The sequence below is a fragment of the Myotis daubentonii genome, chromosome X, assembly GCF_963259705.1.
Source record: "Myotis daubentonii chromosome X, mMyoDau2.1, whole genome shotgun sequence".
Lineage (NCBI taxonomy): Eukaryota > Metazoa > Chordata > Mammalia > Chiroptera > Vespertilionidae > Myotis > Myotis daubentonii.
Window position 1 is genome coordinate 50546033 of NC_081861.1, and position 27331 is coordinate 50573363.

A 27331-nucleotide genomic window follows, 5' to 3' on the forward strand; every position below is an offset into this window, starting at 1 on the left:
CTTTGTAAGATGGAGAACATGCTGTATTTCACTAAGCCACTCAGCTAAAAATTTACGTTTAAAATCCGCTAGCATAGTGATGCATAAAATAAGTAAACTACCAAGTAAATTGCTAAACAGAACTTGATCTAGTGAAGTCATAATAGATCTATGAATGAAACTGGGGCTTAAATTATTTTAAAAATTGAAAGAAAAAGTTGTGCTGATTACATTTGATGCATTGTAGTGAGTTTTTCTTATGTTCAGAGATATTTTCAAAACAGCTTATGGAGTTTCAATAAGCTTTGAGTGTGACTTTCACCCCAGCAGAGAAGTACACAAAGCCCATGCTTTCACTGACTTTCTGAAAACAATAGCCTCAGTGTAGGGATTGGGGGCAGTTGGAGTCTGTTGCTGGCCTGACTTCATTCTAACTGTCTCTCAGGCCAAGTAGTACATTAGAATCCTGTTATAATACTGTCAGGGGCATTCATACCTACATTTTTTTAAATCCTCACCTGAGGATATTTTTTCCTCAGGTGGGGTGGGGGGTCGGGGAGAGAAACATTGAAACATCGATGTGAGAGAGACACACTGATTGGTTGCCTCCTGCACAAGCCCTGACCAAGGCTGGGGATAGAATCTGCAACCAAGGTACGGACCCTTGGCCAGGAATAGAGCCTGTGACCCTTTGGTCCATGGGCTGACTCTCTAACCACTGAGCACCGTCCAGGGCCTACCTACTTTTTAAATAAAGTTTATTATAAAGAGCTTCAATCTGACTAGGAATCAAAAACCCAAGAGTATCCATTACATAAGAAATCAGAAAAAGGTGGAAGACCAGAGAAACCGTATTGGAAGCCAGCAGATGATAGCAATATTGTCAAAACTAGGGTTAGTGTGATCATAATAAAGACAAGAAATGGAATATTACTAAGAATAATAAAGAAAGCCAGGAAGGACTCCTTGTGGCCACTGCTATCCTGGAACCACTCTCTATAGCAAAAACTGGTCAGCAGCACATGGATATCAGCTTGGACTTTAAGGACATAAAAACCCATCTTTCTCTCCACACAGCAGCCTTCTGTGTATGGTATGGATATGCACGTGTATGTTTCCACTTGCACATGTGCACACACTTGCACAAACGTGAAACCCAGGAAGTTATTTTATTTCCTCTATTTGTCATAAAGAAAAGTAGGATAAAAGCTATCAAATTCTACCAGCAGAACTTTCTTTTTTTAAAAAAAATATTTTATTGATTTTTTACAGAGAGAAAGGGAGAGGGATAGAGAGTTAGAAACATCGATGAAAGAGAAACATCGATCAGCTTCCTCCTGCACACTCCCTACTGGGTATGTGCCCGCAACCAAGGTGCATGCCCTTGACCGGAATCAAACCTGGGACCCTTGAGTCCTCAGGCCGATGCTCTATCCACTGAGCCAAACTGGTTAGGGCTACCAGAAGAACGTTCTCTGTGGCAGAGCTGGTAGTACCTAGGACCCCTTAAGAGCCGGTTTTCTTCTAACCTGTGTTGGCCATGGCTAACATGTGACACAGCTAAACTTACAGACCAACAGCATTATAGCAGATTCTTATTTTTATCTACCTCTTTCAGTGGATAATTATCAGTTTTTCTACCTACTGCTCTGACATTTGAAATCCCCGATAGTACTTATGTATATAAGTAAGAAAAGAAATGTTTGGAAAAAATTTACACGCATTTACAAATATATGTGCATATCCCCACATAGTCACTGGCAGTGTCTTCAGTATTCTATCAACCACAATGTTACCAAGTTAGTATTTCTGTGTATCAATTTATGTTCATAGTGGTGACTGAGATGGTGGCTTTGCCTTTTATCTAATAAAAGAAAGTTAAAATTATCTTCAACTTTGTTTTAGTGTTTGATCTACCTCAGGTGAGGGGTTTTGTTTTATTGAAAAATGGCTGGTCAGCGCTGTGTTTGATGGTAATGTTATTAATAAGTATGCTTGATTTACCAAAATATCCCATTCTCCTTTCTTTTGCATCATAGTTTCTCCTCTAAGGAAGGCTGACATGTGCTAGAAGAAATAATCTATGGGATAAAGCACTAAAGCACTTCTACTTCAGACTTATAGGTTATGACAGTTCTAACCAATAACTCACAGAGCAGTAGAAGATCATATTCCATGTATAAATTTCTGCCTTTGTTATTGCTAACACTTGAATTATAACATTTTTTACTAAGTTTAGTTGCCCTAATCCTGTTTACTTATTCTTTAATATAGTCCAGCAAAATTAAAAAAGGAAGTAAAGGAGACTGTACTGTACTGAAGCCAACTCTCATGGCAGCTGTTCCGGTAAGTTCAGATTATAAATGGCATTTGTTGCTTGCAACTTGGATTTTTTAAAAAGTAACGTTCTTAGGTATTTGTGTGCATTTTGAGATAATTTTTCTTGTATATATTATGGCAAATATGTTCCTTAAGACCTTAGCTAAGTGTTGGGAAAGATGAATTGGCAAACTTCTGAAATGTATAGCTGGTAGTGTTTGCTAATACTTGAAAATTAGGTGCTGAAAATGACCAAAGTCAAATTATCTAGACTGAGGATTGGCATAATACTTTAAAGGTAGAATATGTTCTAAAGATCATTTTGTTTAATCACTTAATTAAAAAAAATGGAGAAAACTAGGCCATCCCAGAGAACAAAGTCAGCGTATCCAAGGTTACGGAGCTGGTTAGTGACAGAACTATTTAGTGACAGAGCTGAGTCTAGAATCCAAGCCTCCTGACCCTATGATGACCTAGAAAGCTGTCATTTGAGAGCTCTCAAAGAAAAAGGTTTAGTTCTCATTCAAAATCCTTATGTGAAATACCTCCTTTTATATAAATAAGATGTTATATTTTATAGCCTTATAATGACAAATTCTGAAATATTTAATGCAATGCTGGTATAATCAAACATATTCTACTACTTTTAGGCTTTAGAAACTCCAGTGGGGATGGGTATCACTACTGCTTGTATTATGATCAGACTTTAAATCTTATCCTAATATCTTTCACAGAATTGCCTTTACATGGAAAATCTAAGATTAGATAATGAAGTTTTTCTAAGAATTAGAGATGGAAAATACTTTGGGTTTTTTTTAGCTTCTAATTATGAATTTACCAAATAACTAAAGAATTAGAATAAGTCAGAGTAGCGTTTGCCTTTCTTTTTAGAGGTGCTGTAGAATTTAGTTTGTAGAATACAAACTAAAATGTTCCTGATAATAGGTAGGGTAGTACTTACTATGTTCAAGGCACTGTGCTAAGTGCTTTATTTACATAGATTATCTCACTTAATTCCCCCTAAGGCCCTGCTACATAGGTCTTGCCATCCACATTTTATAAAGAAAAATACTTGCCTAAGGTTACATATCCCATAGTGGTTGAGTTGAAGTTTGAACTATACCAGTCTAATACCAGAGTCTTCTTAACCACTATGGATGTCCATTCAGGATTATTTTTGTTCTTTTGTTTTGGGAAATAGTAAGTTAGCTTTATTATCCAAAGTATAGGAGTCCCTAGTAAACCATATCAGAGAACATAGTAAGGGAGTGGGAAGGGCTGGGAAATCTAGGAAGTGATATCTGAATTTAAGCTTGAAGAATAAACAAGAGTTAGCTGATACTCTGTGTATTTTCCAATTTGTTCATTGTCCATTCTTCTTTACTTTGTGTCTTGGGAGGCTAACTTCTGTGAATGAATTACCAGGGCTTGCCTGCCTTCTGATTTCTTTTTGGGTTCAGCCAGTTTTTGGCACTCATGAGAGATCAGAGGGTAGGAAGTGTGAGAGAGGGATATGCATCCTTACTATCTTTGCTACTTCCCTGCTGGGCTGCAATTTTGGGAGTCCTAAGGCATGCGTTGGCCAGCCTCTTTCCCATTGGCTATAACCAGGTCTTTCCCCTGGATGCAGTCCTCCTTCAGGTTTCAGTAATATTTATCTCCTTACACTTCTTCAGGCCTAGGCATAATAACTGTTGCTAGTCCATTGATGCTTCCCCCAACCTTGTTGGTTCCCTTAGCTCCTCACACTCATCTATAAATAAGCTTTTAAAAATATTTTTATTGAGAATTGTTTTTTTGTAAAGGTTTTATTTTCTGTTTGTTCTTTTAGTCAACCTAAAAGATCCACTTCATGTTGTAATATTCACATTGTGAGGATTCAGAGGAAGTCACTACTTCTTATAAGCAGTGACTCAATTGAACATCATCTAATTAGGTTGAGGTAAAAAGGTGACTTAATGTACTAATAATAAGTCCTGGCAATTTGTTGTAGTTGTGTGTGTTCCTTACTCACTGAGGTCTTTCTGTGCCTGTGATTGATATCTAGTATTGAAAGCAGCAGTACAACTGGTTCTCGCACATCTGTCTCCTCCTACATGGCATTTTAACCTCAGCATCCCATACACTTTTTTAAAACCCTCATGCAAGGATATGTGTTGTTTTTTTTAAAAAAAAATGATTTTTAGACAGAGAGGAAGGGAGGGAGGAGAGAGAGAGAGAGGGAGAGAGAGAGGAGGGAGAAGAGAAGAGAGAAAGAAACATCAATCTGTTGCCTCCCATACATCCCTCAACCAGAGACTGAACACACAACCTTTTGTTGTACTGGACGACTCTCCAACTAACTAAGCCACCCAGCTAGGCCATCCCAGACACTTTTATAGGATGATACAGCCCTTTCAGAGAACTTTTGGGATTTCTCAATCACAGATCTAGACAAATATTTTAGTTAGACAATAGTGATTCCTTTTGTGGAAGTGGAGAAAATAACATTGTATCATGTTTGAATGCCACAGGAGCCTCTCCACCCCCCAGTTTTACTGAGATATAATCAACATATAATATTACTAGAGGCATTCGAATATTACGAATTCGTGTACCAGTGGAGTTCCTCGGCCTGGCCTGTGGAATCAGGCCAAAACAGGCTCTGCAACATCCCCTAAGGGGTCCCGAATTGCGAGAAGGTGCAGGCCAGGACAAGGGACCCCACTGGTGCACCATCAGGGCCGGGGAGGGACATGGGAGGTTGGCCAGCCGGGGAGGGACCGTGGGAGGGCTCCAGGGCATGTCCAGCCTGTCTCGCTCAGTTCTGATCAGCTGGACCCCAGCAGCAAGCTAACCTACGGGTTGGAGCTCTGCCCCCTGGTGGTCAGTGCATGTCATAACGAGTAGTTGAGCGGCCTTAGCATATCATTAGCATATTACGCTTTGATTGGTTGAACGGCCGACCAGTCTACTGGACACTTAGCATATTAGGCTTATATTATATGGGATGTGAGTTTAACATGCACAATATGATGATTTGATATATGTATATATTTTGAAGTGATTACCACAATAAGCTTAGTTAACACATTCATCACCTCACACAGTTAACCATTTGTGTGTGTGTGTGTGTGTGTGTTGTGAGAACAATTAAGATTTACCCTCAGGCAACTGTCAAGTATACAATACAGTCTTGTTAACTATAGTCAGAATGCTATACATTAGATTCCCAGAATTTACTCATCTCCTAACTGGAAATTTGCACCCTTTTATCAACATCTCCCTATTTACACCAACCCCCAGCTCCTGGCAACCACCAATCTATTCTCTGTTGCTATATGTTTTGCTTTGTTAGATTCCACATGCAAGTGAGATTATGCAGTATTTGTCTTTGTCTTATTTCACTCAGAGTAATAACAAGGGATGGTTCTGCTATCCTCATTTGTGAACAGCTTTTTATCTTTGCATAACTGAATTTACACTAATTGCTACTTTCACTATTTAAAACTAGGTATTTATAAATAGGTGTGCTTTATATAATAATGCTGTTAATTTGTGCTAAGTAATTTCAAGAAAACATCATTTAGTAATAGTCTGGGCTTTTTTTGTTTGTTTTGTTTTTTATTTTGTATATATTAGCGTGGGAGTTATATTATCCAAAACCTAGTACTATTTTTATTTTTCCAAGGCACTGTGAACATGAATCCTGTTCCTTTTTGTTGTCTGAGCTTCTATTAAAATGGAGTAGTATTGCCTAAATTACAGGGACATAATTTTAAGAAACTGTAAAGCTCTATGACATACTGTAAGATTTGCAATGTAGTAGTAAAAAAGAAAAAAAACATTAGGATTACAGTCAACATAGTTCGGTGTTTGGGCACTATTTGAAAATAAGTGAATATATTTGAAAGAGCAGAATTTAGAAAAATTACCTTTATGTGAGAGATGAATTTAAGTAATAAAGTAAATATATTTATCATACTAAAGATATTTACATAAGATATTATAAATAAGGTATCTTCAACTAAAGACCATCTCAGTGTTCGTGTAATTTTTTTCAGATTATTGAATATTTTGTTTACCTTATAGGAAATCATGGATCGAATTTATAAGAATGTTATGAGCAAAGTCCAAGAGATGAATTATATTCAGAAAACCCTGTTCAAGATAGGGTATGATTACAAATTGGAACAGATAAAAAAGGGATATGATGCACCACTTTGTAATCTGTAAGTACATTTTATAGACCCTTTATTTTGAGTCTTTAGATCTTTTTGTGTTTGTACATCTGGAAGATAAGTAAATGGAAACTTAATTTAATTTGAGCATCACTACCATGATAATAAGGTTGAATTTTTAAAATTTACTTTTAAGTCACATTGCTGATACAGCAAGCAGAAGACCCTGAACAGTGATCTTGGCAACTTAACAATTTTTAATAATTGAGTAAATAGTTGAGATATAATTATAAAACTTGCTTGGTCTTATGAAGAAAAACTGGAATAAACTTTTGAATCAAGACATTTGAGTTTAAAAACAGTGACCTTTCTAACTTTAAAAAAATGATTTTCAAGATTTATTCTGCATGAAGGTTTCTGATTTATTATTTTCATAAAATAGTGTAATAAGTATATGACTATAACTATTTTAAATGCAATGCTGGGGCGTGGAGATGGGAAAATGTTTTTCATGGGGAGATAAGTTAGATGACTAAATGTTCCAAAGATAACTTAAAATATTTTTCCTTTGACATCATAATTTTCTTTCATTTACTGTGCATCAAAGTAATTCCCCAACACTGCACTTGAAAAAATTTTAAGAGTCTATGCGGCATTTCTTTTTCTTTTTCTTTGTTAATCCTCAGCTGAAGATATTTTTTCCATTGATTTTTAGAGAGAGTGGAAGGGAAGGGGAGAGACAGAGAAACATTGATGTGAGAGAGACACATTGATTGGTTGCCTCTTGCATACACCCTGACCAGGCTGTTAGCCTGCAACCAAGGTACATGCCCTTAACCAAAATCGAACCTCTGACCCTTCAGTCCATGGGCTGATGCTCTATTCTCTGAGCCAAACTGGCTAGGGCAATATGGCATTTTTTCAAGGTGTCACTCTTTGTTGCTTTGTTATCCTCTCATTATCACCATGGTTTTGAAATTTAGATGTCTCAACCAAAGTTAAGAAATCTTTCCCAGAGCTTATTAATTAGCATGTCTCCAAGAATAAGGTATACATGCACTGCAATAATTAATCCCTCATTTTATTAAGGATACTATTTAAAAAGGTGAAGGCTCTGCTAGGAGGGAATGTCCGTATGATGCTGTCTGGTGGAGCACCATTGTCACCTCAGACACACCGATTCATGAATGTCTGCTTCTGTTGTCCAGTTGGTCAGGGTTATGGATTGACAGAATCGTGTGGTGCGGGCACAGTTACTGAAGGTAAGCATTTTTAACGTGGCAATTCTATATTAGTCACTATTTATAAAGCCTGTTTGAACTACCTTTGTAAACCATGATTATATTGTACCTTGTTAATAATATCAGGATTCAGTGCAAATTTACATAGTTTGAGTTTTAGAAACTCTTAGTTCAGTATCATATGTCCTCAGAATTCTGTCGTCATGGTCCTATGACCTTTTCTTTTTCTTCTTTAGAGAACTGCACTCTTGGAATAAAGTATCACTTTTTCTGCTCCCTCTCAAATCTGTATTCCTGCCCTGACTTCTTGTTTGTTTTTTCTTCTGTTATTTTCAATAGCCTATATCAGTTTTCTCAACTTGGACACTATTGAAATTTTGAACCAGATAATTATTTATTGTTTGGGGTTCTCCCATGAATTAATTATAGGATGTTTAATGGCTAGATAGTAGTAGTAACCTACCCCCCCCTGTTGTGACAATGAAATATCTCCAAACATTGCCAAATATCCTCTGAGGGGCAGAATCACCCCAGGTTGTGAAACAATGGACATAGTAATTTTTGTGGATTATCCCAGTTTTGCTTTCAATTTATTGTGTCCAAAATTGGTTACAATGTCCAAATGCCATTATCCTAAACTGTCTGTGACAGTCATGTTACCATCCTTAAAACCATTCAAGCTTTGAAATCATCTGATTATTTTTAATATATTTAAATTTGATCATTTCTTCCCATTTATTCACTGGATCACTCCCTCCCCTACATGCCACCTTTAGCATCCAACCTTTTATTACTTTATACTGCTCTTAGGTAACAGCCTTTCAATGGCTATGTCTGACTCTAATATGTAACTTCTGATTCATCCTGTATACTTCAGTCAGAATCATCCACCTCAAACATTGCTTCACACCTAGTGAGCCTAGCTTTCAAGACCTCTTTAATCTGACACCATTACACCTACCCATTATTATTTTGCATTTTCCCCCACGTGTATACCTACCTGGCTCTTCTCTCTAGACAAGCCAATCTTCTCACCATTCCTCATGCATGCATTATTGGTCCCACTTCTCTGTATTTTCTGTTCCCTTTTCTTGGACTACCCTTTTTTAAAAAGCTGGTCACAGCCATCTTCTAGTGTACTCTTTAATTAAGTCTTCCCCAACTATTTCATTTTACATACTAGTAGATCTTTCCAGTCTCTAAGACACTGTTGTGATCAACATCAATACCATGTAGTTTAGTATTTCAATGTGCTCTAAATTGTTTCACATGCGTTTTTCCCAGGAAGTTTGTTGGTAAGCTCATTGAGGGCAGGGTTGTCTTATGTTGTCCTCACAATATTTAATATATTGTTAGGTATATAATAGGCTGTCCATAAATACTTGATATTGCTAGTAAAAATCACAAATTACAAAAGAATAATATCATCATCATCTTTGATAATAGCAGCTAACATTTATTGAACAATTTATTTTTGCCCACATATAATCTTGTTTAATCCTTATGCATGTTTCTATCTGAAATAGATGAAGAAATGAGGGCTTAGAGAGGTTAAATAACTTGTCTAAATTTCACAGCCAATCACTGAATGGTAGAAAAGAAATTCCAATCAAAATCTGTCTTATCAGAATCCACATAGATGATGGTGGAGCCAGCTTTCCTCCTTTAACAGATTTTTGTACTTAATTATCTGAAATGTAGTCGTGAGACTAAAAAATGATGTAACAACATTGGAATCGATTGCACTATTGAAATGAAGTTGACATATTGAAAAATGATCACAGTTGGTACTCCTCTCACTATGTTCTCTTCTTTTGTCATCTTACAGAATCTGGCTATAGCTCTAATATTCCTGTTACCACATTGGTGCGAGCCTGGACTGTGGTACTAATATCTTTGTTGCTTTCCCCTCATAGTTACCGACTATACTACTGGCAGAGTTGGAGCCCCTCTTATTTGCTGTGAAATTAAGCTAAAAGACTGGCAGGAAGGTAAGACTTTTATAAGTGCCAGTGATTCTAATTATGCTACAAACCACTGTGAGCCTAATGACTTCCATTTCTTTTAAGTGTTAGGTAGTCTGTTGTGGCGTATTTCCTATGCTTTCGTTTTTCTCAGTAACATCTGTAGGTTGGCAAGAGGAAAAGAAAATCTCTCAAGTCTAGCCATGATGATTCTGAATTTGGGAATAGTTGATGGTAAAGGGGAAAAATTCTTAGTGGAGCAGTCCTGGGTTAGGGGAAGATGTGTATCATTTTCAGAAGATTGAGTGACTAATCACACACACGTGCGCGCGCATACACACACACACAGCTTCTTAGGTCCTCATCCCAGCAAACATTTTTATAGTTGAGACTCAATAATCCAACTATTTGTATAGTTGAATTTTTGTACGTAACTGCAAAAGCAAGCACACTTAGAGGAAACCTGCACTTACAGACATTAGTGGTAATCGTTTTTACAAATCAGTTGACAACAAAAGGAAAACACTTTGTGTCTTCCTATGATGAAATTGTTTAAAAAATACTAAACATATATCTAAACTGCGAAATTAACAAATAATGAACAACCTAGCCTTGCCAGATAAAGGAAGAATAATTAAAACGCTTAGGATTTTAAAAGAGAATATACAGCTTGGGATGGAACCACAAACTGAGAATGTAAAGGATTGGTTACTTTAGAGGACATCCCTTAGGTTGTTCAAACCCAAGAAAATGAATAGGCTTTATCTGCCATAAATTTAAAGTTTCTAGCAGTGTTTCTGCTATGTGGCTTTTTTATTATGTGCATTATTTTGGGGGCTTTATGAGAAAATAACCATTTTTTAAAAAATACTATATTGAAGAGCCAATTTCATTCCCAAGCATTTTATATCCTGGGAATAAGTCCTTTCTCCCATGATAATGCCCATCCAATTTTTGAATGAAAATCTGAAGAAAATGCAGATAGTATAGAGTGGGCAAAAAGTAGGTTTACAATTGTAATACAAATCATACAAGAATAAACTCTGTTTCACATACTCACAACTATAAACCCACTGTATGTATCCTTGTGTATTGAGCACCAGCTTCAAAATCGTTTTATGAGATGGGTTATTCATTAGACAGTGTAATCAGAGAAACAAAGTATATAGTAAAACTCAATAAGGAGATTTTTTGCCTTTAATTTTTATTTTCTGATTTCCTGGTATTGTGCTGCAATGTCAGTTTTGGGGAGTGGGTCCATTTTTGGATATGTATTTATTTGGAGTTTTCCTTGTTATGAAGGAAATTTTGCTTTATATAATAGGCATGATCTTAATGCCTATTAAGATCCTACATACAATGGGGTTCATCTTCTTGAAATATTGAATAGTTTTCTATTTAAAGAGCATCTAACAGCTGAAGGGAATACTGCTTTTAATCCTCTGATGACATAAAATCTAATTAGCGTGTCAGTTTATAAGTCAGATTTTTATATATTTTCCTTAAAGTAAGCCTTATTCAGTAATAAACAGGTAATGAATACTGATTAACTATTTTAATGATTATTTGTCAATTAATTTGGTGTTTTAATTTTTAAAGTCATGACTGGTCATGGGAAAAATTAATAAAATAAAATTTCGCCCTAGCTGGTTTGGCTCAGTGGATAGAGCGTTGGCCTGTGGACTGAAGGGTCCAAGGTTGGATTTCAGGCAAGGCTACATGCCTGGGTTGTGGGAGGCATGCAGGAGGCAGCCAATCAATGATTCTCTCTCATCGTTGATGTTTCTATTTCTCTCACCCTCTCCCTTCCTCTCTGAAATCAATAAAAATATATTTTAAAAAAAGAAAATAAAATTTATCTCCTGTTTCCCATAGCCTCCCCTTCTCATTTAGTGTTGTTGCCTTTGTAGGCACTTACTGTCTGCTCCCTTTGATTAAAATCTCCTTAGGAAAAATTTGAAATGCATTGCTATAAACAGATTATTAATTTACTTACAACAGCTTCCAGTGTTACCCTTCTTGGGAACAATTTTATCTTAACAAAGAGAGCTCTATGAACCCTAAACTTTAATGATATTCTAAGTGTGAAATACCATGGTCATGGGAAGGTTTAGGGTGGGTGGTGGCTGATGATTATCACAGTCACCCATTGTCATCATGTAAATCTGCATAAATACAAACTGATATTCTCCAATAAAGTGATGTACAATTTGATCAGCAGGAAAATATTTTCAAAGGATCTTTAAAAATTAATGTTAGATCAGCCAAAGGACTTGTATACATGCATATAAGCCTAAACAATGGACACAGACACCAGGGGAGTGAGGGCATGAGTGGGGGGTGGGGGGGGCAATGGGGGGATAAGGACACATATGTAATACCTTAATCAATAAAGAAAAAATAAAGAAAAAGAATTAATGCTAGAAGAAGTCAATGAGGGGGCAGGAAGACATATGTAGTACTTTCAACAATAAAGATTTTAAAAAGTAATGCCAAGTACATTTTGTTTTAGAACAATAACTAATTTGCTTCAATGATTTCCAGGTGGTTATACAATTCATGACAAGCCAAACCCCAGAGGTGAAATCGTAATTGGTGGACAAAATATCTCTATGGGATATTTTAAAAACGAAGAGAAGACGGCAGAGGATTATTCTGTGGATGAGAATGGCCAAAGGTGGTTTTGTACTGGTGATATTGGAGAATTCCATCCTGATGGATGTTTGCAGATTATTGGTCAGTGTATTTCCTTGTTTGTGGTTTTCTTTAGGTTTTGCAACTTCAGCATATATGAAAGATAATATTGGTCAAGTCATTGATAGGGTTGATGGTTCCATTGGTTTAAACTTTGGGAAAGTTATTTAACTTATGTCTGTGCTTCTCCATCTGTAAAATAGGGACATTTTACAGACACAGCATATTGACCTGGTATGGCTTTTATTAGAATTAAATGAGTTTATATATGTCAAATATCTAGAGCAGGGCAGTGCCTGTATCAAGTAAGTGGTAGCAACAGCAGCAGCAGCATTTGAGATGGGGAGGATGGGCAGGAAAATAGCAGATGGATAATAAGAAAACAAAAGTTGTTTAGAAGAGGTTTTTTTTGTTTTTGTTTTTTTTTGTTTTTTTGGTTTTTTGGGTTTTTTTTGGTCAATGGCATGTGGTTCTCTCTAACCATCTATTGTAACATACCCTATTCTATTCATTCCTCACCCAAGAGGCATTCTGGGCCCAGTTTCCCTAGTCGCCATTTATATGGCTCTAGCTAGCCCTGAACCTTCGGAAATTATAATGTCAATCCTAAACATTAATCTGTTCTTTTGAGAATGTCGGTTTTGCATTGTCTTTTTTGAGCCTACTGAAATAGACTCATGAAATCTATGCCAAATGACCCTTATGCTATTCACTTAATTTATTTTTAAAGTATATTTTGTATTGATTTTAGAAAGAGAGGAAGGGAGAGGGAGAGAGAGAAAAACATTGATGAGAGAGAAACATTGATAGGCTGCCTCCTGCACGCCCCCTACTAGGTATTGAGCCAGCAACCGGGGTATGTGCCCTGACCAGGAATCAAATCAGTGACCTCTTGGTTCATGTGTTGACGCTCAACCACTGAGTCACACTGGCCAGACGCTATTCACTTTAATCAGGAAAAGTTAAATAAAAAATTGACTAGCTGATAAGGATTCTGGTCTGGTCCTTTTAAAGCCATAAAATTTTGTCAGTCATGTTTCTAGTAATCCATTTAAATCTGTCTCTGGAACCTTATCTGACATAAGTATAGTTAATATTTTTTAGGGAAATTTGACTTTTTATCCAGAAGTTTGGTCTGTTGGGGAAATTTCTAAGAAATATGGCTCAATCTAGAATCAATACACCCCACATTTTTCTTGATCCTTAATTGCACTGGAATCAAATGTTTCTTTTGGCATGTAGAGTGGGTTCCCAGGCTATGGGTAAGCAAGTCAACACACACATGAAGGTCATAAGGCAAGTTAATGTTTATTCATGCTGTGCCATCCTGTGTCAGACATCCTTAGAGCACTACCATTTTAACAAGATAATGTCACATAGGGAACAATGGGTAATTAGTATATATTGACCATGTTCTGTATGCCATATATTGTACTGCATGCCTATAAGAGGTAGGCATCATTATCCCTGATAACATTGAGGATTGGGAAGGTCTACTGACATGCCCAGGATCATATAACTAGTAACTGGCAGAGCTACCATTCGAGTCTAGTGATCCAAAGTCCTGTTTCTTCTATTAACTTTGTTATAATGCTTAAGATTATAAGATATTAAAGCTTTCAGTATAGTGTATGCAATTTTAGCTGGTACTTCTTTATTTTACCTAGGCATCTTCTTTTTTAAAATATATTTTTATTGATTTCAGAGAGGAAGGTAGAAATAGAGATATTGAAACACCAATGATGAGAGAGAATGATTGGTCAGCTGCCTCCTGCACGTCCTCCAGTGGGAATCGAGCCCACAACCCAGGCATGTGCCCTTGACTAGAATTGAACACAAGACCCTCCAGTCCATAGGCCAACACTCTATACACTGAGCCAAACAGGCTAGGGAAACCTAGGCATTTTCTTAACTGACGTGTATAATAAGATTTTAGAAGTTTCTTTATAAATAAAGATTAAGCAATGAGATTTTAAAAAATCATAATTGTACAGACCTTAATAAAATGGACTATGGATAACTTAACATTCTTTATGACTTACAGATCGTAAGAAAGATCTGGTGAAGTTACAAGCAGGAGAATATGTATCTCTTGGGAAAGTGGAAGCTGCATTAAAAAACTGTCCACTTATTGACAACATCTGTGCTTTTGCCAAAAGGTAATTGTAAAAGTTATGTTAGTTTCATATACTTACAGTAAAAGGATAATTGGAAAAAGTTTGATTATGTATAATAATAATGAGGGACACATGAAACTTTCATCAGAGTTGGGGAATGTTATATATTTCTGAACGTTCTTGAATTCAAGATTATTTGGGATAATCCAGACATTTTAACTATTTATTAAACCCCTACTATGTCTTGCAAAATACTATGCCACAAAACTCATTTAAGTTTCCTAATAACTGAAACTTAGCAAAATTAATTTTTCCAAGAAGATAACACAGCTAGTACAAATTTTCTAAATAAAAACCTGAGAGATTAAACCATTTTCTTTATATTTTAATGTTTTATTTTTATGGGCTTTACTAATTCCTTTAGAATTTCTAAAAAACACAAGACAAAATGTAGTACCTTAACCATTTACTAAGTGTATAGTTCACCAATGTTAAGTATATTTTGCAGAACTTTTCATCTTGGAAATCTAAAACTTTTTATCAATTAAACAATCCCCATTTTCCTTTCCCCCTCAGTTCCTGGCCACTACCATTCTACTTTCTGTTTTTTGTGGGGGTTTTTTGTTTGTTTGTTTGTTTTTAATTTGACTATTCTAGATACCACATATAAATAGAATCATACATTATTGGCCTCTTTTACTTAGCATAATGTCTTCAAGATTCATCTATATTGTAGTATGTGTCAGAATTTCCTTCCCTTTTAAGGTTAAATTATATAACATTGTATATATAGAGACCACATTTTGTTTAGCCATTCATCCATCAATGGACCTCTTGGTATGCTTCTACCTCTTGACTATTGTGAATATACTGCTATGAACAGGGATATGCAAATATCTCTTCAAGTTCCTGCTTTCAATACTTTCCAATATATACCCAGATGTGGGATTAACGGTTCCTGTGGTAGTTCTACTTCTATGTTTTGAGGCACTCCCATACTGTTTTCCATAGCAGCGGCGCCATTTTTACTTTTCCACCTGTAATACACAAGGGTTCCCATTTCTTCATATCGTCACCAACACTTGTATCTATTTTTTATAGTACTCATAATAATGGGTGAGAGGGACTATCTCTCCTTAAGGATTGGTGATGTTGAGCATCTTTTCATACGCTTGTTGGCCCATTTGTATATTACCTCTAGAGAAATGTCTAGTCAAGTCCTTTGTCCATTAAAATTTTGTTCTCTTATTTTCAATTATACAATACAGTGTTACCAAACACAGTCACCATGGTTTACATTAGATCCTCAGGCTTATTCATCTTATAGTTGAAAGTATGTATCCTTTTACCAACCTCTCCCTGTTTCTTCCAAACCTAGCCCTTGGCAATCACTTTTCTACTCTCTGTTTCTATGAATTTGACTTTATACATAGAAAAAGATTCCACATAGCTGGATAATATTTTATTTTGTATGTGTGTATGTACATATGTATGTGCATATATATCACATCTTTATCCATTCTTCCGTTGATAGATACCTTGATTTTTTTTCTATATTTTGGCTATTGTGACTAATGCTGCAAAGGACATGGGAACATGGGAATGCAGATATTATATCTTCGATACCCTGTTTTCATTTCCTTTGGATTTATACTGAGGAGTTGAATTGCTGGTTCATAGTTCTGTTTTAAAATGTTTGAGGCACCTTCATACTGTTTTCCAGAGTAACTGAACCAATTTACATTCCAACCAACAATGTATGAGGGTTCCCTTTTCTCCACATCCTAGTCAGCATTTGTTATCTCTTGTCTTATGTTTGTTTTTTAATTATTCTCTTGTCTTTTTGATAATAGCTATTCTAACAGGTATAAAGTAATATCTCATTGTGGTTTTGATTTGCATTTCTTTCTCTGATGATTAGAGATATTGAGTAACTTTTCATTTGCCTGTTGCCCATTTGTATGTCTTCTCTGGGAAAATGTTTATTCAGTTCTCTGCCCTTTTAAAAATCAGATTGTGCTTTCTTTCTTTCTTTCTTTCTTTCTTTCTTTCTTTCTTTCTTTCTTTCTTTCTTTCTTTCTTTATTTTTAGCTATTGTGTTTTATGAGTTATTTATAATTTGTATATTAATTCCTTATCAGATGGATATATGATTTTCAAATATTTTCTCCTATTCCTAGGTTGTCTTTTCATTTTGTTCATGATTTCCTTTGCTCTGCAGAAGCTTTTTTGTTTGATGTAGTCCCATTTGTTTATTTTTGCTTTTGTTGCCTTTGCTTTTTCTGTCAAATCCAAAAAGTCATTGTCAAAACCAATATCAAGAAGCTTATTCCCTATGTTTTCTAAGAATTTTATGGTTTTAGGTCTTTGCCCGTTTTTAACCCTAGAAAGACTGAAATTTAGTATATACCTATATTGCCCAAAAGCAGTCAAAATGACTGCATTGTGAAAGAATAATATTGGAGCACTCTTCACTTATGTTCCTTAGCTTTTCCAATAACTCACTTCTATTCGACATTTCTTTCATGAATTTAGGGCGCAAAAGAAATAAAATAAACAACTTATTAGAACAAGTATCACTGCATAAAGATTCGAATAACAAGTACTAGTTTAGCTTATTGAGCAACTGCAACTTATCAAGTATTGACAATTTATCATATACTTGTATGTTATCATGTGACAGTAATCGAAAAAAAATGAAAACTGTTATTTCAATACAGAGCCGAACTGGTCATATAAGAAATTTACTCAATTCAATAATAAGAGTCTAAAATTTCCCAAGCAGTCAAAATGATGCTTTTGGGCAACATAGGTATAATATATATACATATACCGGAAATGAAGGAGGGGGAGGTAACTACAATTATTAATAAACGCATTTATATGTTGTACACAAAGTTACAAAATTCTTTTTTTTATTTATTGCTTAAAGTATTACAAAGGGTATTACATATGTGTCCATTTTATCCAACCGCCCTAGACAGTCCCCTAGCCTCCCCTATCCCCCAGTGTCTTATGTCCATTGGTTATGCTTATATGCGAAGTCACAAAAGTCTAAGACATTGTGTCCTCATATACATAATTGTTTTTCTAATTGAAATTAAAAAGTCAAAATGACTTCCTTGGGCAATCTAGTGTTAATTGGGTTATTTTTTATTGTTATTATTGAGTTATAGGTGGTTTTTATATATTCTAGATATTAACTGCTTATCAACTACATGATTCACAAATATTTTCTAAAATGCCATAGATGGCCTTTTCACATTATATTGACTATATTTTGACACACAGAATTTTTTATATTTTTTTATTTTTTTTAGGATGCAATACCGCAGATTTAATTATAAGGAGTGGAATGAATGTACAAAGTTGGGTTATGGACACACAGAATTTTTAAAATTTTTTGTTGAATTCTCATTTGTCTATTTTTTTTATTATTGCCTGTGCTTTTGGTGTCATAGCCAAGAAAGCATTGCGAAATCCAATGTCATGAAGCTTTCTCCCTATGTTTTCTTCTAGGTGTTTATAATTTTAGCTCTTACATGTTTAGGTCTTCAGTTAATCTTTGTATACGGTATAAGGTAAAGGTCCAATTTCATTCATTTCCATGTGGATGTCTAGTTCTCTTAACACCATTTGATGAAGAGACTGTCCTTTACCCATTGAGTGATCATGGGACCCTTGTTGAAGATCATTCTGCCATATATACAAGGGTTTATCTCTGGGCTCTCTATTCTGTTTCATTGGTTTATATTGTCTGTCTTTATGCCAGTACTATGGCTTTATTCTTAAAGAAACTGTAACAAAAAGAAGTATGCATTTGAAATTATATTGTAATGTATTATTTCATTGAAAACTTTACTTGCTCTCAGTGTTTTAATTTCTATTTTGTTTTTATATTATATATTTTTAGTGACCAGTCCTATGTGATTAGTTTTGTGGTTCCTAATCAGAAAAGGTTGACACTTTTGGCACAACAGAAAGGAGTGGAAGGCACTTGGGTTGATATCTGCAATAACCCTGCTATGGAAGCTGAAATACTGAAAGAAATTAGAGAAGCTGCAAATGCCAGTAAGTAAGAAATTGCTTGACTTTAAATCCCTTAAAGTCATTTAATGGTGTTTTGAATAGGTTCTTCAAGATGCCTGTTTGTTTTGTTTTTATAATAAAATACATGGGTTTAGAAAACTGCTCCTTAAATATATATAATGAATTTTCATGTTGGAAGGATTCTTAAATGTTATATAGTAGAATAACCTATCTACTTATTTATTGCATGTTGCAACATCCTTGCTAAGTAATCATCTACTCTGTGTTTGGAATGGTCCACCTTTGTTCTGATAATTCATAATGATGTGACCTTGTGTGGATCTTTTATTATTTATCATTGTGTATCCTACTTGTTGTGGGCACTTTGAATCTAGAGGTCTCGGCCCTTTAGTTCTGGGAAATATCTGTGTATTATGTTTTGTTTGTTTGTTCTTCTTTCAGTTTTTCCCTCCAAATTGTGTTTGTGTTTTTACCTGGGACTATTTTTATATGGAGATTGGATCTCCCCTGCTTTAATCCTCTAATTTTCTTCTTTTGTTTTCTACATCAATTTTGTTTATATTCTGGCAGCGTCCTTAACTTTATCATCTTCTATCTTTTGAATTTCCAGTATCAGAATTTTATTTTCCAGAGCTCTTTCCTACTTTCTCAGTGTTCAATAGCATCCTGTTGTTCTTTCATGTATGCAGTTAATATGTCCTCTCTTATTCTGAGGATATTAAAGGGATTCCTTTTATGAAGTTATCTTCTGTTATTGGCTGTTTTCTCCAAGTTCCACTGTCTGTTTACTTTGGTCATGGCCTCTCATATATCTGCTGACTCTTGTCTGTCCATTCACATTTGAAAATGAAGTATTGAAAACCTGTTTGTAAATTTTACTGGGCTCACTGGAAAGTTATTCAAATGTTAGTGTCTTGAGTCATTGATCTATTTCTCCAAAGATTACTTCTTCAGTTTCTTGCCTGGGGCATGTTAGCCTGACTGCCAGTACTCTGGTAGCCAAAAAGAGGAAATTGGAAAAAGGCTGGGAGTGGAGTGAGTGAGTCTTAACCTCATTGAAACCTTCTGTTTCCAGCTTTATTCCCTCTCCCTATTGTCCTTGAGTTCAGTCTCTAGTTCAGTTATTCCAAAAAGTAAACCTGTCTTCAGCTTGCTTGGGAAATATGAAGGATGAAGGAGAACTGTCCTGTGAACAGTGTACTGCTCATCTGTCTTCAGAGACACCATCTCAGGAAATGAGTTTGCTTCTTACGGGCTTCTTGTTGGCAGTTCTCTTGGCTCCCAAACAGTGACTGCTAGTACTTTGCTTTTGGTCTTCTAAAATTTCATTGAACTCTCTCTCCCAGTGTTCTCTTTCTTTCGTTTCAGATTATTTTTTCCTGTGGTTAATGCCTTTTTAGTTTTAAAAATTATTTTAAACTGTTTAAATTATTTCATAGGGGGAGTAGAGATGAAATATGTCACCTTCATTTTTAATTGGATGCTGTTATCCTAGTTTTCACCTGTTGCTTTTACTCTTAGAAAATAAAAGTATTATTTTTCTGATTGTAGGTTATCTGTATTCATTATACATATTGGACAATATAGAAAAATATAAAGGAGGAAGTAAAGACCACTTGATAGTAGTTATCTTTGGGTGATGACATTGCATTCTGGTATATAATCACCTATGAACATTATCAGTATTTTTATGTCAGTAGATATAGAATTACATTATAATTTTTAATAACTAAATAGTATTATAGTATAAGTGTATCCACTTAAGTGCTGTTGTTTGACTTTTAAGATGAGTTCTTTTTTCCTCTGACTATGAACAAATATAACACATATCTTGTATACTCAGTTATTTTCTTATGTAATGATTTTCTTAGTATGAATCTCTAAAAATGTAATTTTTGAGTCAAAGAAAATATATATTTTAAAGGTTTTTTCTATGTTGCCAAATAACTCCTCTTTCTCCAGAAAAACTGGGCTAGTTTATACTCTTGTCATAGATGCACAATTACACATATTTTCCTAATCACACTACTATTATTTATTTTTTAAATTAACTACTTAGGTTCCATTTTGGTTTCGAAATATAGGTAGTAATGTTAGCTAGAAAGTTGAAATACTGTATTTCCTTAAGAGAAACATTCTTATAGTTAACTCTGGGCACTGTAAAGTTATTTAAGTAACAGTTGCCTATTATTACCATAAAGATAGTGAATTAATGTTTCTCTTTCTTAATGATGGTTTTGTTAATTATGGTATTATTGATATAGCACACTTTTAATATCACCATGCTACCAGAATTTTTATTGATATAAATCCAGATTTCCCCCCTTTAAATGTAGTATTTCAAAAAGTATTTCAGCCTATAAGCTGTTAGTCACTCTCTGAATGTACTCATGGAGTAGAATGTGACTTGAATAATTTGTCATGTAACTATGAAAAACAATAATGGGGAAAGTCAAGCTGTATCACAATCAGGTGGAAAATGGAATAAAATTCTAGAACCTGATAGGCCCCCATAACATTTCTGTGCTGGAATGAGGAATGAAATTGAACAACTCATGATTTGGATAATGAACTAAACATGAGCTGAATACATAAGCTTTTCTGTGCCACAAAGATTTCTCTTGTCAACCTTTTGTTTGAAATTATAATTTTAAGACATATCAAAATGTATAAAATAATCTTGATTGTATCCATCTATATCTGTCTGAACTTATACATATTTCATAGCAGTTGTTTTCATGTTTTAAATATAAGTGTGAAATATATGTAGTATCATAACACAAAGTACAAAATTGTTTTGAGGTGATTTTTCAACTACCAGTGGGTAAAAAAACTGCTCTTTACTCCCACCTGCTGGTCACATTTTGTAGTGTTCTAGGTAATTCATAGAAAAATGCCACATTGTAAGATCATTTTTGTTTTTCCTTTCCACTAATCTTGCCTACTTGTTGGCATTTTATTCTGTTTATAGGAACTGTGATTGCTCTTTGCTCCCTATAGCCTGTGGTACTAGATAATGTTTAGGAGTTCCCAAAACAAAACCTCTAATGCAGCCTTTTTTTTTTTTAAAGCTTTGAACAGGATTTTAGTTAATAAAGATTAAATATAGGAACTTTTATATAAATGTGTTAAATTTGCTCTTGTGCAACTGAACTAATGTGCCTGCCTTGTCCCAATTTGGTCAGTGTTTCTGGGTTAGAACTTGTGTAAGTGGGGACAGTAATATGAAAGAAACGATTTTGGAGGCAAATCTATAGTTGAGAATTTGTTTCCTTGAGATCCAAATGTGATCTTGGGAACAGATGGGCTTATTTCAGGCACTGCTATGTAACTAGGCTATAATATATCAACAGGGTAGACATGATTAATTTGAGCAAGTTTTTGTTCTTTTTCTACCTATTCAGGCATTTCTTTTAAAGTTGGTTTTAAGTAATTTGAACGATTATTTTTCACACTCAGCTTTATAATTTTCTCTCATTTTTAATAAGAAACTAATTCAACCAATCTTTCATAAAACTCATACTAGTATTAGAACAAAAACTTCCATGAATTTGAGTTCTTTTGTAGTTGTCACTAAAACCAAGTTGTTTCTAAAGTCACTAGGCTATTAGCAGTAGTTTTTAAACATGCAGATATTTGCTTTTTCAAAATTGGTGTTTTAAATAATTGCGTATAAAATACAGCTCATCTGTAGATTCATATTACTGTCAGTGGGCCTTCAAAATTTTAAGGATGAGCTTGTATTAATAAGTAATGATGAAATGTAATTTATTGAATTTAAAATTATTAAATACTGTATTTATTGCTTCTGTGCCCTTATTTTCTTACATTTCTTTCAACATGTTGAGTTGTCTCTCTCAAATAGTAAATATGCTGCATTTTATACCAATGAAAAGTATGAAATTCACAATCCCCTTTTTTACTCTGATGTTCATTTCTCTTTCTTTTTTTTTAATATATTTTATTGATTTTTTACAGAGAGGAAGGGAGAGAGATAGAGAGTTAGAAACATCGATGAGAGAGAAACATCGATCAGCTGCCTCCTGCACATCTCCCACTGGGGATGTGCCCGCAACCCAGGTACATGCCCTTGACCGGAATCGAACCTGGGACCCTTCAGTCCGCAGGCCGACGCTCTATCCACTGAGCCAAACTGGTTTCGGCTCTCTTTCTTTTCTTTTTCTTTTTTTAAAAAATATATTTCCCTTTTTTACTCTGACTTGAAAGTTTAATAAAGCTTATGAAGAACAGTTGTCTAGAGACTTAATTTTCTGTAGAATGAATTAATAAATGTGGATATATTTTTTGAGGGCTGTCATGTACCCCTGTGGATGGCAGTGAACAAAATTAATACTCTGCTTTTATAATAGGTGAGACAAATATATAATACATCGGGTGGTCAGTTGTGTTTTTTTTTAAGAAAACATTGTAAGAAGATATAGGGAGTCAGAGACAAAGGGACTTCTGTTTTGTTATGAGTGGCCAGGGAAGTCCTCTCTGAGGAGGTGGTATTTGAGTGGACACTGGGATGAAGTAAGGAAGTGAGCTGTGCATCTGCAATGGGGAAGACCATCCCAGGCAGAGGGAACGGCAAGTAGAAAGACTCTTAAGAGGGAGATTGTCTACATATATATATTAGAATGAAAACTTCATACACCAAAACTATCTAACTAAAATAATTTATATATACTTTGAGGAACATAAAATGAAATTGTAAGCTAGTGGTATCAACTAACATACGGTTAAATAAGCTTGCCTCATCCCCTGCATTATCTAGGTAAATCCTGCAAAATTCATGTTTTATTAATTGTTTTTCTCCCACTTCCCCACCCCTCTCCCCTTGTACCTGCCCCCTTCTCATTCCAGTGAAGTTGGAGCGTTTTGAAATTCCAATCAAGGTTTGCTTGAGCCCAGAACCATGGACCCCTGAAACTGGTTTGGTCACTGATGCTTTCAAACTGAAAAGGAAAGAACTGAAGAACCATTACCTCAAAGACATTGAGAGAATGTATGGGGGCAAATAAAATGCTGTTCTCTTTATAATTGCGCAGTAGGTGGCCTGGTGGTTTTTAAGACTTTTAAGCCTTGTTGAACTATCTGTTAGAATGTGAAGTATATAATTCTAAAGACATGATCATAAAAAACCCCAAACGTGATTAAAATAATTGTTGAATCAACTTTAACTTAGTTTTGCATAGTTGTAGTGAAGCTGAAATTGAAAAATTGCTTCCTTTTAGTTGTTACTAATTTTAGAGTAAAAATTCTGTTTTTAAAAATTAGCCTAAGATACTTGTTTTTATGAGAAAATTATTTAATGTTGAACAAAATCCATTGGAGTTGTAGTAGAATGTAGTTTGATGAAATTTGCAGCTTCCAATGTCTATTGTCTTCCTAGTTCAGAGGAAGCTTAAAAATATTAAGCATGACAAAAAACATATATTAACACTACTCAAAACAGAAGTGCTACAGGCCTTTTAAATTCTTTTCCAAACACTTGTCCTGAAGGGGAAATTAAATCATACTATAACAGAGAAACAACACCTTGCAAACCATTTTAGGATTCATAATTGTTGCATAGGTTAGAATAGAATTATTATATATTGTGAATAATTACAGTGCCTGAATTAAGACTAAAACAACATAAACTCACCAAAAATATCTAGTAATATATTTAAAGGGAAATTGAACTTCTGTTTTTGAAACTTGGAGGTCTAAAATCAGTAACTGTAATAATTTGAATGACTAAAGATTACTTAAGTACATTTGAAAAAATGGTGAAAATTATCTTTCTCTGTTCAAAATAGAAGACTGAGACCAAGAGTAAACTGATAGGAAGTTATTCAAATTTTAATCGGAAGTATTTTCTCTGTTAGGAAAGATGAAATCCTAAATGTTTATAGAGTTATCACCCTTGCACAGCACTAAACCTGGGAAAGGATTTAGACTCTGAATTGATCTTTGATAGCAGGGACTGATTTTAAAATGTGCTCATATTAAATCACACATGTAATTTAAGGTCTGTTTGCGGTTCTGATTGTATTCTTGAGCAGTAGTTCATATTTTGAAAACCTTTCATTTTGCTTTAATTTTAGCAAAGCGGGTTATGACTTCCCCAATATCTTGTTTGAATGTATGGAATGATTAATTAACTTGGATGAGTTTGGGGAAGTTAAAGAGAAGGACACACTGTTACTACTTTTTTCCTGTTTGTGAGAAGAGTTTAAAACTGGAAAATGCTGGATTCGGGAAAAGGGAAGTTACTCAATAAGGAGCTAATATTTGTACAGTAACTTGGCATGTGGGCTTCTTTTTGAATCTTTAATTAAAATCGGGGATTATATGTCCCTGATAGATATTCACACTTGAACCATAGTTACTGTAAACAGCAAAAAATCTTAATACTGTTACTCTTTGCACTTTTTTCTTAATCGTTTTACATATATATAAAGCTTATATTGCTTTGTACAGATGTGGGCCACGACTGCAACAAAATACATTCTTTTTGCTCTAAAATATTTATAAGGAAACTATTTAAATGTTATGTATATGGTGGTAAAAAGGAAAAAAATCATCTGGTGTTATTATCAAGAATGAAGGTTTTTGTAAAGATTTCTGTTCAGTGTTCTGCAGTGTAAAATTTGAGGCAAGTTCTCCCTGCAGTTATGTATATGTGAGTATTTTCATTCTTCCCAACTTGCCTTTGAGAAGTGATGAACCATTATTATCAAGTAGACTACTATTCAGCTTCTACTGTTCCTGGCCCACTGTTAATCCTTTAAGGATGATTTCCTTAGACATTTTCAATATATGACTTTCGCCCGCATTCAGAATGGTGATTTTAAATGTGCAAGTGCATGCATATTCAGATATTTGCACCCCCACCCACTTCCATCTCCCGAAAGCTAGACCACTGCCAACTAATCTGTTGTGTAGGTCCTTTAGAAATATGTAATTAACACTTAAGGTTGGGTGCTGCTAATTCTTTGCGAAAATCCAAATATTGTTAAGGGACCAGGGAGATGCCACTACCCCCTGATTTTTCATTAGGAAATATACATATTTATGTAAACAAATCTTTCCATATTCATAGTGACTTTTTAAGTATTTGAGCCTAAAGATTTTGATCCTACATTTCTATACGTGTTTAAATCATTCACTGTTCTTACATGTCAGCCATTCAAATAAAGTGTACTTTAAAACTTTACTACAGTTAATGTACATTTCTAAGTAGAACACTTGTGACCTTTGCTTTAATTTAATGAAAGTGTCTTGCCTCCTTGATATTTGTATTGATTCTTTTTTTTTCTAAAGTGGTGATATAATTGTATGGCTTTTCAGAACAGAGACACGGGTGAATGAATTTAAAAGTCAGAAGTTAAGGAAAGTAATATTTCTTTGGTCATAAAGACTGATTAAAAATCCTCATCTATATTTTCTTGATAGCATAGGACAAATGTTTTGAGGTGAGATGAAAACAGGTTAAAGACTGTGTGATATTTGGAATTTGGAGAAAAATATTTTAATTTTCAAATGTAGTTACAAATTAGAATGTGTTCATATTTGTACTTTCTGTTTAAATGCACGATTGCAGGATTGTTACTTGGATTTTTGTGTTTCTTCTTGATGAAAAGTTCTGTTCTTGTTTTTAGTTTGTACTTGAATCTCAAGAAATAAATCCACCCATGTTATCAAGTTAATTTGTGCTTAATTATGCACCAAGGTAAAATCTGCAAGTTTGAAGAATATTAGCCAAACTTTTAAATACATATATTTAAAGTACTCATCTTTGTTTATGGAATTGTATTAAGCAGTCAACCTGGTTTGTGTAAGATCCACTGATACTCCAGTTTGTAGTATTTGAACCCAAAAGCTGTTACTTTGATGCAGTTAATAGGGTAGAACCCTTTAACTGATATTGTAAGACAAAACATAGTCATGTTGTGTGAATTGCTAGTAGGTGCTAATAAGTGATAACTGTTGCATTTAGTGTAATTAAAATTTATGGAGAAATTAATTTATTTGATTACATGATGGTTTTTATAAAAAAAAAAGTGTTAGAGCTCTGGAACCAGACTTCCTCAGTCTATTTCCTGGCTTTGCCACTCACTAGCTTTGGGACTTTGGTTGGGCAAGTGACTTACATCCCTCAGCTGCATTTCTCCATCTGGAAAAGTGGGGTTGACTGATAATAGGATCTAGCTCATAGGGTGGTTGTTAGGTAACATGAGTTAATTCATATAAAGTGTTTAAAACATAGTAAACTTATGTTAACTGTCACCATTATCATCATTATTGTATTCAGACAGTATTCAGTCAGGTTGTCTAATGTATTGCTAGCATACTCGGGGCCTTAAAGGATTAATTGCCTCCTGCTGAAGACTTTGTAGAAAGAGTTCTGGTTTCAGAGGTGAGGAAACCTGGGCTCATTCTTTCACGAGCTTTGTAACCATGGACAAATCTCATAACACCCTCTCACCCCCGTAACCTTAGTTTCTTCTTCCCTTTTATTTAAAAAAAAACACAAAACTGGACTTCAAAAATATTTTTTTTGCAAAAAGGGAAAGCTGAATGACAGAAGATGTAAGGGATGTAATAGTCTATGACAGTGGTTCTCAACCTTCCCAATGCCGCAACCCTTTAATACAGTTCCTCATGTTGTGGTGACCCCCAGCCATAAAATTATTTTCGTTGCTACTTCATAACTGTAATTTTGCTACTGTTATGAATCGTCATGTAAATATCTGATACGCAGGATGTATTTTCATTGTTACAAATTGAACATAATTAAAGCATAGTGATTAATCACA

The 27331-nt window shown here is 34.7% G+C and overlaps 1 protein-coding gene across 6 annotated transcripts in view; it reads left to right on the forward strand.

Moving 5' to 3' along the window:
- The window catches only part of ACSL4 (acyl-CoA synthetase long chain family member 4), a 93158-nt gene extending 66937 nt beyond the window's left edge, over positions 1-26221 (forward strand). For 5 of the 6 annotated variants that reach the window (XM_059679321.1, XM_059679322.1, XM_059679323.1 and 2 more), the window contains exons 9-16: positions 2254-2325; positions 6370-6509; positions 7548-7720; positions 9616-9690; positions 12208-12399; positions 14402-14516; positions 18388-18545; positions 23391-26221. In XM_059679321.1, coding sequence (XP_059535304.1) covers positions 2254-2325; positions 6370-6509; positions 7548-7720; positions 9616-9690; positions 12208-12399; positions 14402-14516; positions 18388-18545; positions 23391-23548 — 1083 coding nt within the window. In that variant the 3' untranslated portion in view covers positions 23549-26221. Of the gene's footprint in view, positions 1-2253; positions 2326-6369; positions 6510-7547; positions 7721-9615; positions 9691-12207; positions 12400-14401; positions 14517-18387; positions 18546-23390 lie in introns of those variants that run through there. The other variant, XM_059679326.1, reaches the window with a different exon arrangement.
- The last annotated feature ends 1110 nt before the right edge of the window (positions 26222-27331 follow it).